Source organism: Hypomesus nipponensis, chromosome 26, assembly GCF_054491055.1.
Source record: "Hypomesus nipponensis isolate SF chromosome 26, ASM5449105v1, whole genome shotgun sequence".
In the NCBI taxonomy this organism is placed as follows: domain Eukaryota; kingdom Metazoa; phylum Chordata; class Actinopteri; order Osmeriformes; family Osmeridae; genus Hypomesus; species Hypomesus nipponensis.
This window is the reverse complement of record NC_140386.1, coordinates 609824-624415: the sequence shown is the minus strand read 5'-3', so window position 1 is coordinate 624415 and position 14592 is coordinate 609824. Positions and strand designations below refer to the sequence as shown.

The following is a 14592-nucleotide window of genomic DNA, read 5'->3' as shown; positions in this document are numbered from 1 at the left end:
CAAAGCACGCTACTTAAAGATTTCCATTGAACAAAACTCCTATCCTGAAAAGAGCACACGTGTGTGGTAAAACAGACAGGCAACTTTAGTTCCAAAGTTGCGAAACTTGATGGAGGCAGAGGTGTTTATTAAGTGGTCTGTAAGTTACAGTTGACCTGTGTCAGTTAATTGCCGTGTCGATGTTTTTGTTCATAGCGTCTTGTGATCACCTAAGCGCGGATGAAAATGCACTTTTAAGAACAGAGCTCAAACTGGTTCCAGCTATTGTAAGTTGAGAATGTAAGATTTATTTAATCATTTACATTTAATTTATTCTGATAGTGTCAGATAATCAGAAATGAATAGTGTGTGCGTGTGTGTGTACTTGTCGAATTTCTTGTAATACCACGACAGGTAGACTAGGCTTTTTATTAGGATAATATTAGCTTAAAACATAAAACAAAATATCCTTAATTACAACTACTGTGATAACATTATGATAATTTATATGATATTTGATTATACTAATACTAACTTTATTACTATTAGGTAGACTACACAGTAGGTTTTTGTTTACAAAATTGTCAGGAAGATCTAGATGAGAAATAAGAGCGACATCTGGTGGCAGAGCGTGATTGCAAGGTTGGTTACATGCAGAAAATCAACACATAAAACATGGTTTACATTTTTATGACAGTCTTACCCGTGATTATATGTGATCGATCGTAACCAACATACAGAAGTAGACGCAATTTTGTAAGATGTGTAGGTTAATGTGTCGAGGGTTATCTAAAACAATAGCAAAAATCAAAACACATAACATGTAGTTTTCACATTTCCAGGAATTGGAGTAGCAGACTTCAAACAAAATTTTTAAATCTAAAAGTATAGACGTAGGTTTATTTTCTGTTTATCCCTTGTTATTCGAGATCTAGAGAACATTTAAAATGAACAAACACCTATAGGCTATTTAAAAGCAGAATTTCATAGCAATTTTGTCAATGTTGTACTCTAAAACCTAAATGCCATTTGATAGTCATATTAGGGTATAATAATGTTTATTTCATGTTCAATTTGAGAAAGTCTATTACACATTTTAGAATGTAATTTATTCTGTCCCTCCTAATTAAGTTGACACATGGTCGATATCTTACTGTATTGTTAGGATATAGCCTAACAAAATAGAATGTGGATCAAAAGATGTGCCTTTAATGCGACATTATGTTGCACCCGTGTTGACCACGTGATCTAACAAGACACTGTTGCTATAGAGACAGTAGTTCTCCTTCAGGTAATGGAGAAGTTCACTCAGTGTGTGCATCTACGTTAAGTATCTAGCTTACAGCAGAAAGATGTATGTTGATTTGTAGTCTGAAGAGATAAGATAACATTTGCTAGATGTGACTTTTACCGTTGTGTTGTCAAACAGAAAAACATTTATTTTATTGACTGAAGAAAAACGTAATGTCTCACAGGTGTGTATCTCCAGCAAGCTAAGCTAGCTACAGTAGCACTAGCTAGTCTACTGGTAACCTACATAACAGAACGCAAGTACAGTAGTCTAATAGCGTGCTTGCAAATGCTACAGTAGCTTGCTACATTTGTGCCAATATTAAATAATGCCTTATTTAATTTCTTTTTCTAGGGACCTATTTAACTTCACATGAAAAAGTTTCACATTAACCTTTAAAGCAATGTTGAACAATTTACCTATAAAAAAAGAATATATATAATTACAACTATTATAACTATTATAACTAATAGAAATCGTTTTTGCTTTGGAAGTTTAGCAAGAAGATAATTTCTTATCTTTTCTTACCAGTATCAGATCAGCAGTAGTAACTTACATTCTCCTCCTCCCAGCACATACAATACAATTTGGGATCATGCCCAAGTGGAGCTGAATGACCTTCTGTTACATGAGGTCCCTGCCCAACCCCCTCGCCCAGAGAGGGACAGGGTAGTGTTCTTCCAGCGCTTGGCTACCTTGTATGTGCGCTACGTCCAGATCTTCAGGCAGCTGGAAGAGTGCTACGATCAGATAGTCCACCCACAGAAGAGGCACGTGATTCGGGAGGTCCTGGATGGAGTCATGGGGAGGGTGCTGGAGCTCAAGAACGAGATGGTTGAGAAAGAGTTCTCTGAGTACCACTACATGGATGATGTAGTCCAAGACTTAAAGCTCACCCCTGTGAGTTTGTGCAGTGAAACTCTGCTGTTAAATATTGTGTACCGGCATAAACATGAATCCAAACAAAAAAATTGGAAGGCTTTTTATCTCTGCTGTCCTGATAATGTAAGCTGGTTTTAAGTATTTTGTCTTTCCTGTGTTTTTCCACAGGAAGACATTGAGATCCCCATCCCTCGTTACTTCATCAGTGAACGCAGCAAAGTGCTTCAGGATAGAGGGAAGATGCTCTCTAAAATCCTCAACAGGATGGAAGTTGTAGAAAAACCCAAAGTGAGTGCTCTCTCTTCAGAGGACAGTGACCCTATGTACAGTATGCTCTTAAAGGTGCTGTAAAGCAAATTCCATGATTTGCTTCTCAGTACATTATATACATGTGAAATGAGTTGCTGAAAGCATATGCAAAGTGCGAAAACTGTCGCACTGAAATGTGGAGTTAGACCGTTGAACAGTTTCTCACCCCTTTTCAGCTCAGGTTTTGTATAGGCAGGGCAAAACCCAAACTATCTACATCACAGTCACCTTTCTACGTCAGATCACAGACGGTTTATATAACCTGCATTCTGTTACTCAGCTGGTACGATGCAAAGACAAAATAATTAACACATAAAACACTCAGAGACTGCAGGTAGGTTTGTTCTGATATCTGCAATTAATTTAGCTAGTTGTTGCTGTTGTTACTAAATTCAATAAATTAGAGGGGGCGGAGCTTCAGCACCTTCAGACGACACGCTCCCCCAGTATCAAGCAGAGAAGACGGCTGATTTTCTAACAATTTCAAAGCCTAATTTAACATATTTGTCTGTGTTTTTTTTTCATTCGAATTTGGATGGGTAGTTAACAACACAATCTTCTGTGGTGTGATGAACTTAAAACTAATTTTCAGTTCCGCTTTACAGCCACTTTAACTATATATTTCAACATTAGTCAGTAGGACTGCGGGCCCTCAATTTGGAGGAGGCCATAAAGATCATTCAGGTGTCGGAAAGGGCAAGGCAGGGACGCCTCAGAGCCAAGTTCATGACGGAGATCCAGAGGGATGAGGAGAGGCAGGGGAGAACCAAAGACAGAGATCTGGGGGCAGGTGCCATCGACATAGCTGCTGTCCGCATCCAAAAGGTACTATGAACCCTTGGTATGAGTAAATGTGGCTGGATTCCTGTATTGTTTGTGAGCATGTCTACCGTATGATTTGTTGCCTTTCCTGCCAGAATTGGAAAGGTTACATTCAGAGGAAGAAAACTAGGAAAGAACGAGAAGAGGAAATGATATTTCTAGGCATGGTAAGTCAGACTTGGGCCTGTTACCTATTTCTAAGTATTTGGGGGTGCTTGTTTTGTCTTCCCCACCGCAAAGAACCCAATGGACATGTGGACCAAGTGTTAGGAAAAGTAAATTGAATGCACCTTAATTACTCTGAAATTACTACAATTATTGGTCTCTGGAAGTGCGGGTCAAATACATCTTCATTTAATCATCAATCATGCTGTTTTGTAATTGATAGTAGTTGTTGTTTTCAGCTGTAGATGGAGCTAGGGTATAAGGTTGTTTTCTTCCTCTCTCAGGCCCTGGACCAAAGCCACACCCAGCCCTATCCTGCCAAAACTGCTGCCTTGTCCAATCAATCCTATCGACGGGCTAAGCAGAAGGAACATGAAGAGGACTACCAAAAGTCCATTGTGACTATAACCCAAAAACTCAGAGAGGTGGAGGGCCCTGACGTGCGGGAGACAATGAAGGACCAGATTCGCCAGTGGTTCATTGAATGCCAGTAAAATCAAGATGAGATTATTAGGACAATGGGTGTTTTCTGCATTGATGATTTTTGCATAAGATGGGGGAAAATGTTATACCAAGGTCAGTATTGATACTTATTGTGAGTTAGCATTAGTTGGATTAACAATACATTTTCCTCAATGTGTTTTTATTAGCGACGCAACAGGATCTTTTCCTGACTATCCAGACGAGGAGGATGGCGGTTCATCTCTCATCTTTGCTGAGAAAACACCTCAACAGGTGCTTAACTCCTTCAAACAAATCATATTGTAATAACACTGTGTAATGTTTAGGCGACTTTAGTGCATATGCTTTTCATGAATGTAGTTAATTGAGGAACTGGCAGCGAAAGAAGAGGAGGATGCCAACAAAAAGGCCAAAGGGAAAGAGGAAAAGAAGGAGAAGGGGAAGAAAGAGAAGGGGAAGGCAGGAGAAGAGGTTTGTGTGGAGAACGTTCCGCATAAAAGGAGTGAACTGCCTGGATTCGTGCCAACTTGAAAGCATTTCAAATCATTGCCATTGCTTACACGACACAAAACAGATTCAACAAGTTGTTATTTTGATTCATTTGAACTTATGTGCAACGCACTGGATGCTGTCTTCTCATTGACCCTCAGGAGGAGGAGCCAGGTTTGAAAATGTTGCCTTCAGGTTTCCTCTCAGACTTGGAGGTGGCACACAAGACCTTCGCCGGTAAACCGCACCACACAAAAGTTGTCATCATACATCTGTGTCAAACACACGCTCGTTCCATGACGTTAAAGCAGCAATATTATTGTCTTAATTCTTAGAGGTGTGGCAGAACCGCAGTGAGTCCAAAAACTTCAGTCAGAGGCACGAGGCCGAACTGATCAAGGAGGAGAAAAGGAAAGAGATTGAGGTTGAGGTTAGACTGCAGGTGAGTCTTGTAAACGGAAAATAGCCAGCCGTGTTGGATATACAGCATATATATCCCTCTGCTGTCCCCGAGCTGAAACGTCCAGCCAAGCTAGTGTTTACCTCCAGTCACGATTACGCTGCTCAACACAGGTGGACGAGCTGATGCGGCAGGAACTGGCCAACTGGAAACTGGCTGTGGACAAAGACAAAGGCGGCAAAGCAAAAGGCAACGCCAAGGTGATGAACCTAAAGACTGACGCGTTCTTCATCAGCAACCCCAAATAATGATAATGTTAAAGGCATTGAAACAATGTGATTTTTTTGTTGTTAGAGCTTGTAAGTCAGTCCGGTTCTGTAGCGTGGATGGGGACTTTTGTTTTGTTCTTCAGAAAAAGAAGGGTTCTAAAAGTGGAAAGAAGAAGAAGAAAGACAAAGATCTCACTGCTGACAGGTGAGGCTTGAGTGCGTTCTCTCTTGTAACAATTCCGCAAGTTACTGGTGGATCTGCTTTGTTCTTGATAAGTGCAGCACTGACATTTCACAATGATGAATGCAAATTCAACAGGACAGTTGAGTCCCTATATCAAGAGCTGGTGGAACAGGGCTTGTTGAAACAGGCTGATCCTGTAAAACTAAAGGAGTACGTAGGTAAGACCTCTTTGCCCAGAAATATGCTGTCTTTCAATGCCCTTGATTGGAGAAGGTCCACATCTGTCACACCTCAATGCACAAACACAGATTACTGTATAACCACTGGAATATAATATTTAATGGGAAAGTGCTCTCAAGGAAAGATACTGCAAATGCCAATATCTGGAAAGCAAAGCTTTGCATCTTTTCAAAAGATTTTCCAGGGATTACCTGACTAAACGGTCTGTTTTCCCAGGTGACTACAGTTACCTGGGGACGACATTAAGACAGACAGACATTGAACCCATGCCCTCACTGTCGGATGTTCGGCAAATCATGACTCTGTATGCAGTTTTGCCTTTAGGTGAGTCTAGCTGCTTACTTAGTTTTGGTAGAGGGCTTTTTATAGCTTTACAGTGGGTACAGTTCTCTAGACATAGACATAGGCTCATGGGGTTTGAATAGCAGTGTGTGTGTGTGTGTGTGTGTGTGTGTGTGTGCGCAGGTTCGCAGGTGGTTCATGAGAAGTCTCCTCTGGTCAAGGCCATCCTGTTAGCCGGCCCTGCGGGTGTTGGCAAGAGGATGCTTGTCCATGCGGTCTGCCAGGAGACGGGTGCTAACCTATTTGACCTGTCACCCCTGAATCTAGCAGGGAAATATCCGGGCAAGAACGGCCTTGCACTCATGCTCCACATGGTGTTCAAGGTACACCAAATCGAAAAGGGGAAGCCTTGATGAGAGGGGGGGGTGATAGTTCATCGATTAACTGATTTATTTATCCGTTCGTGTTGTGTGCAGGTTGCCAGATTGTTGCAACCGTCCGTAGTGTGGATCGGCGACGCCGAAAAAATGTTTTACAAGAAAGTCCCGAAGGAGGAGAAAGAGGTGACCGTAGCTACTTTACCACCGGTTACGTATGTTGTACACCTACAGATGTTGTTCCAAACATGTGAATGTCTTCACTCTTGTCACATGCAGTTAGACCCTAAACGGTTGAAGAAAGACCTTCCCAAAATCCTCAAATCCATCAAAGGGGAGGATCGGGTGCTGGTGGTGGGGACCACGCGAGATCCACTGAGTGCAGATCTTAAATCTCTCTGCAAGGTGTACAACAAAATTGTGCTGATCCCACGGCCCGATTACGCCTCAAGATATGGTACTTTACCTGTCACTTGTGTTATAATGTAACCTACTCTGTTTGAACAAATACAGTATATGCAGTAGGAAGGTACTTATTTTGGTATAAGTAAGTACCTACGGTATATATATCATTATGGCACAGTACCATATCATTATGAAAGTAAAAATTGAATCTATATTTGGGCTATCCTCCTTCTCACAAAGCACAGGTTGGTTCTATGGAGTTTGGTTGATGATCAAAGGTTGCAAGACCTATTTTTCAGAAGTCATCTTAGCATCCTGGACAAATCTGTACTGATTTGGTGCAAATCAGTTAAATGGTTCAATACTGCTGTGAAATAGGTCAAATCAACCCTCAAATCACACTTGGCTACAATAATTATAATGTATTTATTTAGTAGAGGCTTTTATCCAAAGCGACAGGGGGGATTTGAACCAGTGACCTCTCGATCTGCAGTCAAATGTTCTACCACTGATCATCACATAATGTCAGGTTACATGGCAGGTTTGATGAGAAGAAAACACGATTCATTCAAATAAACACATTGAATTTAGGTCAGTTGCAAATATTTTGGATAAACCAACGTCTTGTCAGGTTGTGTTCGGTAATAAGACGTCCTGACCTGAAAATAACCAGAACGCCACACTGATGCCTGCTGGGTACTCCCCTGCCTAGTCATGTGGAGGCAGCTGATCAGAAAGTGTGGAGGCGAGGTGACCAGAGCTCTGGACCTCAGCTCCCTGGCCAAGATCTCAGACGGCTACACCCAGGGTCACATGGTGCAGGTGCTGCGCAGGATTCTCACGGAGCGACGCGTCCAGCAGCTCGCCAAGAGACCCCTGACCGCCGCGGAGTTCGTGGCTCCGCTGGCTAAGATCGACCCAGTGTTCCAGGATGAGGAGGAAGCCCTCAAGGTTTGGTTGAGACCAATGAGATTTGACAGGATTGATTTCAATATTCTACTTAACTTTGTTGGCTGAGAAAATCTAAATTTGTATTTATTCTCAGAGCTGGTATGCTAAAACCCCACTGGGCAAGAAGAGGGCCAAGGCTGCTTCAGGAAAGGAGGGAGAAGAGGAGGCTCCCACAAAGGGAGGCAAGGACACCAAGAAAAAAGGGAACAAATAAAAACACTCCCAGTTCTATGAGCATACACTCCACCGTTAGAACAACACACTGTTCAAGTGAATGTGTAACAACAATTTTATTTCAATTGATGTACAAGAAAAACAAATAAACGTTTATATAATCTGCTATTGATGTTCCGTCACTTCCTCATCATGAATAATCGCTGGTCAGCCTGTGGAGGTGTTTCCTTTTCTAGAGAGCATGGACTCGCCTCACAAGAGCCACATATAACTGGTTATAGCCAAACTAGGATAGTGACAAGCCTCATTCCATCTGCTGTTAACATGGCGCGAAACAGTGACATGCTGACTAAGGCACGCCATTCCAGTCATTGGACTCCATTGGTAGATCTATATAACTGTCATCGTGTCTCCGCTGGCCTCCTTTACTATGTATTGTGATGATATGATGTCACCAGAGCTTGAATTATGACACAGCTCACTAGGACATTTATTTTTCCCCGGCAGAGTCACCTACAGGTCTGTAGCAAGAAGTTCGATGCATGTCCAGAGTTTGAATGTCAAATGTAAAGTTTGGTGTCCCAGCCAGCTCAGAAACCAAGCCCATTTGGAGCGCAGATGCCAGCCCAAGGCCAGACTCGAATTAGAAGTGTGAAAGCTCTGTTCCACAGACTGTCAAGGGCGTCTAATCTTACTCCAGTAGGGCTAGACTCGGGTCTACAAAACTGGACTGCATTGATGGAGAATGCCACTTCATCGATTGATCATCTGTAAATTGTGCCTTGAAAAGCATCATGTGATGTCTCTGCCCTATGACATTAGCATGTCACATGCTATTTTTACAAACCATACATAACACTCAATGTATTTTCCTAATACTACAATGACATGTTAGAGAGTAGATTTATAGTTTTGGATAGAGCTAGTTCTTTAGTTAAGGCTGCCACTTTTCTGTTAGGAGAGTTTGGACGCAGGAAATGTGAGCCACACGTCAAGCCACTTCCAATGAGTCCTCAGGGGCTTAGGTGGAGAGTTCAGCTGTTTTGGCAAGTTCTAAATTCAGTCAACACATCCTCACATTGCTTTTGGTTCCCTCAGCATCTCTTTATTTTTAACTCACTTTATTCTACGCTCCATTGACAGCCCCATCTTAGCTAGCTTCTTTGGTGCTGTATTGTAGGCCTACATGTTTTCTGTTACATATTGCACAATAAGCTTATGTTGTCTGGTTGAGAATGCCAAAGATGAGACCATCCTTTTGGATGGTTAGTTATTTTTATCAGGGGATTTTCTACTGAAGGTGATTTAAAGTCAACTCCTTAGTTCCACAGGTAATATTCTAACCAGGGTTTTGTATGGGCAGATGTTTCTATTTCTATAGATTACAGTCATCCCTACACCCTGGGAAGTTTTGAAGTTTCCATTATCAGGTTGAGTAGGAAAACAACATTTTCCAATATGCCTTTTTTTTTTTAAGTGGCAGTTGCTGAAACAGATTCAAACATGGTGTGTTTTTCTCCAGGGGAAGGATAGCATAGGGATCATCCGGTCAATAAGGAGGTCACTGGATTTAGAGGGACTCTGGTCCACTTGGGCTTGTCAGTCAAACTGCGGGCGGAAAACAACACTGATGAGGGATGGCTTTCCTTTGATGCCTGGACCAGGGAACCCCACTGATGATCAAGATAAATAGTTATTTGTAGAGCATTATCTGTCAGTGGAACGACTTGTGAAATAGTGAATGGGAGTTTCCAGCTCAAGAATTATGTTGATGGAGAACACTATACACTGGAAATGACACTTGTGATTTAGAGTCTTAAACTTCGATTCATCCCCCATTTGTGAGATTGGGAAGCTTTTAGAGGGTAATAGGGGACATAAAGTAACCATGATTTTGATAACCATTCACAGTGTGGTCAAAGCCAACCTCAATGTTCAACACAGAACAGCTTCTGTAGAGAGGGAGCGAAAATAAACGAGTGAGTGAACACCCAGTGAAATAAGAGCTTAATATAACTTAATCTTGTGTGACCTTTTAACTGTTGCTGCAGTGGAACCTCTCTTAGCTTGATCTATCTAAACTGGGACAGAGGAAGCATTTATTTAGATTTATTCACACATTTAAAAGATTATGGTAAGTTGGTTGCTCCACTGTCTGACAATTAGGTCAATCTTACCCCCCCATCATTTGTTCGTCAAAACAGTTGTTATAAATCAGTGAATCTGAGAAAACATCTTTGGACCATTTTATAGGGATAAATGTCACAGGTATGCATAGTGGCAGACTGGACAAGTGTTGCTTTCCAGCAGTCTCAAGGATATGTGGGCCAGAAAAATAAAGGGGTCTATTTTGGAGTCTAGTCTGTGGGGAGAGATATGTCAGCTGTTCAGTATTAGGATTTACCAGAGCTGGAAAAAAAGAAAGTGCCACAGCCTGCCTCCTTCAGGGACTGGGAGACAGCTCGCTAACATGGGCATGTTCTCTGTTTGCCAAACTTTTGTTGTTAATCTTGGGGGATTTGTCAGAGAAAAAGACAAGGATTGTACAAACTTTTTATGATGGACAGTTTTGTCTTGTTGAAAGGTAATCTCTTTCTTGTTGTACTGGAAGGGCAAGTGAGCTGAGACTCAAATTCTAGAATAGGCTAAACACAATTATGCACCAAGCCTAAGGTGAGCTTTTCAAGTTAGGTAGTCCTGCATTATATAAATATTTGGGTATTTATTACTGTAAATGTGTATCCATTTGTTGAAACTTATCATGTAACTTGATGCTTAATTACAGTAATACGTTTTTTGACATTGTACACTTTTAACTGAGTTTAGTACGTAGGCTGCCAAAACTTGGGGCTACTAATTATTAGGGTTCCATTAATCTGCAAAGACCAGTCTTAATGGAGTCAGGTGGCTGAGCGGTGAGTGAGTCGGGCTAGTAATCAGAAGGTTGCCAGATCGATTCCCTGCTGTGCCAAATGACGTTGTGTCCTTGGGCAAGGCACTTCACCCTACTTGCCTCGGGGGGAATGTCCCTGTACTTACTGTAAGTCGCTCTGGATAAGAGCGTCTACTAAATGTAAATGCAATATCCTAGTAGTTGTAGAAGTTGCAGTAATAATTCATACATTTCAATAAGTCAAGACAGCAGAAAAGTTGATTTTAGAGGGGAGCTGCAAGTTATTTTGGTATTGTTGACTTGGCTGTGGGGGAGTTTAAAGTTGGTACTTGAATGTGAATTTGTATTTACAGGCAAAACCACTTAACCACGTGACTAGGGTGATTCTCTTATTCACAAGGAGTAAGGATTACAAAAAGTTAAAGTCTTGTGAAGTGTATGGTTTTAGTCTCAAGTTTGACTTCAAGTTCCCTGGGAAGAAGTAGACCGCTAACGTGTCAAGAATAAGACAGCAGAGTGCATCTTTGCCAGCCATCCTGCCACACCATGGGAGACAAGTCTGGTGGAAAAGTAGCGGCTGCAAGTAAGGAAATGCATCTGACTGTCTAACTGTCTGTCTGTCTGACTGTCTGACTGTGTCTGGTTTGATTAACTGTCTGTTTGCTGATTGACTGCCAGTGTGTCTGTCTAGTCTGGTCTGACTGGTCAGCGTGTGGCTAAAACACCCTTCCCGTTTGTGCCAGTGAACCGGATCCAGGTGGTAAAGGGCTTGGAGGATCTGGAGGTGTGTGAGAGTGACAGCTGTGTTTTCGAAGTGACCCTCAGCCTGGCCTACGTTGATGGCCTCTGGTCGAAGGACGGTGTCAGACTGAAGTCTAAGCCCACATGTCGTATCAGTGCCCATGGGAAGCGACACACCCTGGAGCTAACCCGGGTGATCATAGGAGACACGGGCTTGTTCTCCTTCCAGGCTGATGGAGTGCAAAGTTCAGGCAGACTTACAGTCACAGGTAGGCTGACAGCATAACTGTTTACAGCTCAGTACAGCACAGGGAGAAATGTACAACTGCTTTTTTCATTTATTGTTGTCAAGCCCAGCTGGATTGATCATCTGTTGGATTGAGCTGCTGCTAACGGTTTGTCCTGTTTGTGCACGTTGGATCATCTGCCAGCCCGAGACATCAATATCGTGAAAGAGCTGGAGGATGTTAACGTGATGGAGCGTCAGAGAGTGTCCTTCCTGTGCAAGGTCAACTTTGAGGATGTGGACGGGCGCTGGTACAGAGACGGCAGCCGGATCAGACCCAGCGACAACATCAACATCAGACACGACGGTGAGGAATACTCGGTGATTGTGTACCACAATCGGTGACCTATTGAAAGCTGTGACCGGGGGTTGCTGTTCTATTGGCTTGCCAATGTTAGGGTTAGGGCTCGAACATTCGCTGAACAGTATGGCAAGCCATTAGCCATTTTCAATGAGTTACCGATTTCAAACACGGGCAAAGTTTTTTGGAAAGTAGGCAGTACCAAGCCAGATTACAAAGTGATATGCTCACAAATACTCAGTTCAGCAGTGACATGACCCAATGTCCCAATTTGGGTTTGGGGTTCAACTCAATCCAGACGCTTGTACTAATAGAGCTGTCTGTTTGAACAGGTCAAACTCACACCATGAGCTTCAAGTCTGTGAGACCAGAGCATGCTGGGGAGATACGCTTCACGGCGGACAGAGTCTCCTCTTACGCAACCCTCACAGTAAAAGGTGAACACCATCAACCAAATCCAGGCTTTTGAGATAAGGGTATTGTATTGGGGTTTTATTGTGCGTTATCGTTTGTGAAAAGCTCCAATGCACGCTCCTGCCTCCACAGAGCTTCCAGTGCAGATAGTAAAACCTCTGAGGGTGAAGATAGCCATGTATCGTCACCGCGGGTTACTGGAGTGCCAGGTGTCCCGACCGAATGCTCAGGTGAAGTGGTTCAAGAACCAGAAACAGATCCAGCCCAGCAGGAAGTACCAGTTGATCGCCCAGGACGTGTACCGCCAGCTGACCATCGATGACGTGTGCTCGTCCGACGAGGACACCTACACATGCGATGCAGCAGATGACAAGACCTCCTGCCAGCTGCTGGTGGAGGGTGAGACTCAACCAAACACCACCTTCTGTTGCCTTGACCGACCCTGGAACAGGCGCCATGCACAGCGTCAATTCCTTTTCGTTAGAATGCAAACATACATGTCTTTGGAACATTTGTTTTGTGGCTTTTTGGGGTGTTTTTCTTTAATTCTGGGCTCCCATGTTATTGACGCGACGTCTTTGTGTTGGACACAGAGACGGCCATCAGCATCGTGCGAGGCTTGAGCTGTGTGGAGGTGACTGAGCCAGAGCCCGCCCTGTTCCAGGTAGAGACCAACCTGCGCTCGGGGAGGCCCCCCAGGTGGACCCTGAAGGAGGAGGTTCTGGAAAGCAGTTCCACTGTGCACATAGACAGACAGGGTACCCTCCACCGCCTCTGCCTCTCCTCCACCGACAGCTCCATGTCGGGTCCCGTTCAATTCACTGCCGGCAAGAGCCGCTCCGCTGCACAGCTCACTGTTAAGGGTGAGACGTCCACAGCCGTAGAAACGTTGGACCACAAGGTATCATCTCATATCCCCCGTAAAATCAACCCTCTTCTTTCTCTGTCCAGAGCGGCCCCTACAGGTGCTCCAGCCCATGGCGGACATGGAGGTGAAGGAGAACAGCTCGGTGACACTGAGCTGTGAGTTTGCCCCATCCCCCAGAGTGGTGCGCTGGTTCAAGGGGCGCACGGCCCTGAAGAACTGTGGGAAATACAGCATGAGGAGGGAGAGGAGCCGGGCAGAGCTGACCATCCAGGGGGCGAGTGCTGTGGATGGGGGTCAGTACCGCTGTCTGGCCGGAGGAGCCCAGAGCACAGCCACCGTCACTGTGGAAGGTGAGGGCCATACTCAAGTGAATGGAAAAGAGGCATGATTTGGGGGTGGAATTTCACTTTTCTGTATCTGTGTTTTGATCTGATGTGACTTGCAGTTTTGCTCTGTCATCCAATGTTGTTTATCGTAAGAAGTGTTGCACGCGTACACAAGTTCTGTCGGAGGGATCATATTTGCTTCACCAGACAGATGTACATTACACTCACCTACCTGCTTGTCCCGTACGCTGTTTGGCTGCAGTTCGAAGATTAAGGATCGTCAAGCACCTAGAGAGCATGGAGGTGGAGGAGGAGAACAGTGCCACATTTGCCTGTGAGCTCAACTATGTCGTGGCTGATATGCAGTGGCTTCTCAACAACAGCCGCCTCTACTCAAGCCCCATCACCAGGATCCAGCACCTGGGCACCATGCACAGCCTGACCATCAAACATCTCTCCCCCCAGGAGAGCAGGGTAACCTTTAAGGCTGGCCCAGTCACGGAGACCGTCTCGCTCAAGGTCAAAGGTCAGACCAGCTCTGTGGTCTGTGTGAGATACAATTGTCCTTGATGAAAATTACATTTCAAATGTCATGTAAAATACAAACAAAAAAACTCATTATAAAAACAACATGTGAAAATTTGAATAACAGTTTGATATCTTCAAGTGGTGTAATTCGTGGTGTCTAATGTTGTATATTGTCTTCTGGTAAAATGAACGTGATCCGTGTTTCCCTCCAGAACGCCCGGCGGTGTTCCTCAGGTCTTTGGAGGACGCAGCAGGGGAGGAGCAAGGAAAAGTCTGCCTGCAATGCGAGACTTCCAAGGAGAAGGTCTCTCCTGTGTGGAAGAAGGATGGTGCGCCACTGTCCGCCAGTGCCAAACACGAGCTACTCCACTTCTGCAAGTCCTTGACTCTAATCGTACACAGTCTGACCAAGGAAGATGCAGGCCAGTACAGCTGTGACCTGGGCACCAGCCAAACCAAGGCTAAGGTCACTGTTCATGGTTGGTATTTCAAAAAATTTCTAAACCAAAAACCTGGATGAACAACTGATTTGATGACCTGTTTTTGTAGTATTA

The 14592-nt window shown here is 43.8% G+C and overlaps 2 protein-coding genes across 3 annotated transcripts in view; both read left to right on the top strand.

Annotated features, from left to right (window-relative positions):
• Positions 1-1254: 1254 nt before the first annotated feature.
• On the top strand, positions 1255-7841 carry LOC146220939 (dynein regulatory complex subunit 11). 2 transcript variants are annotated; one of them, XM_084693143.1, is made up of 19 exons: positions 1255-1454; positions 1843-2170; positions 2321-2440; positions 3095-3286; positions 3379-3450; positions 3733-3938; positions 4099-4183; positions 4271-4381; positions 4561-4636; positions 4735-4841; positions 4973-5059; positions 5212-5273; positions 5388-5470; positions 5709-5816; positions 5958-6157; positions 6251-6337; positions 6431-6608; positions 7269-7507; positions 7602-7841. In XM_084693143.1, exons 1-19 carry the CDS (start codon positions 1444-1446, stop codon positions 7719-7721), a joined length of 2472 nt encoding a protein of 823 aa, XP_084549269.1. In that variant the 5' UTR covers positions 1255-1443; the 3' UTR covers positions 7722-7841. The 2 variants fall into 2 exon arrangements, with proteins under 2 accessions (XP_084549269.1, XP_084549270.1); XM_084693144.1 differs by having other exon boundaries at positions 1256-1333.
• Positions 7842-10929: 3088 nt separating this feature from the next.
• obscna (obscurin, cytoskeletal calmodulin and titin-interacting RhoGEF a) overlaps positions 10930-14592 on the top strand; it is a 51292-nt gene continuing 47629 nt past the window's right edge. The window contains exons 1-9 of the mRNA XM_084692398.1: positions 10930-11157; positions 11318-11584; positions 11747-11908; positions 12235-12339; positions 12449-12715; positions 12910-13179; positions 13268-13534; positions 13773-14036; positions 14251-14517. Coding sequence (XP_084548524.1) covers positions 11121-11157; positions 11318-11584; positions 11747-11908; positions 12235-12339; positions 12449-12715; positions 12910-13179; positions 13268-13534; positions 13773-14036; positions 14251-14517 — 1906 coding nt within the window. The 5' untranslated portion in view covers positions 10930-11120. The remainder of the gene's footprint in view (positions 11158-11317; positions 11585-11746; positions 11909-12234; positions 12340-12448; positions 12716-12909; positions 13180-13267; positions 13535-13772; positions 14037-14250; positions 14518-14592) is intronic.

Bases quoted from the DNA above. Each gene is read 5' to 3' on its own strand.
- LOC146220939 (XM_084693143.1), top strand. The intron at 3,939-4,098 runs GTAAAATCAAGA...TGTTTTTATTAG, and splicing joins CAGTGGTTCATTGAATGCCA to CGACGCAACAGGATCTTTTC. The intron at 7,508-7,601 runs GTTTGGTTGAGA...ATTTATTCTCAG, and splicing joins ATGAGGAGGAAGCCCTCAAG to AGCTGGTATGCTAAAACCCC.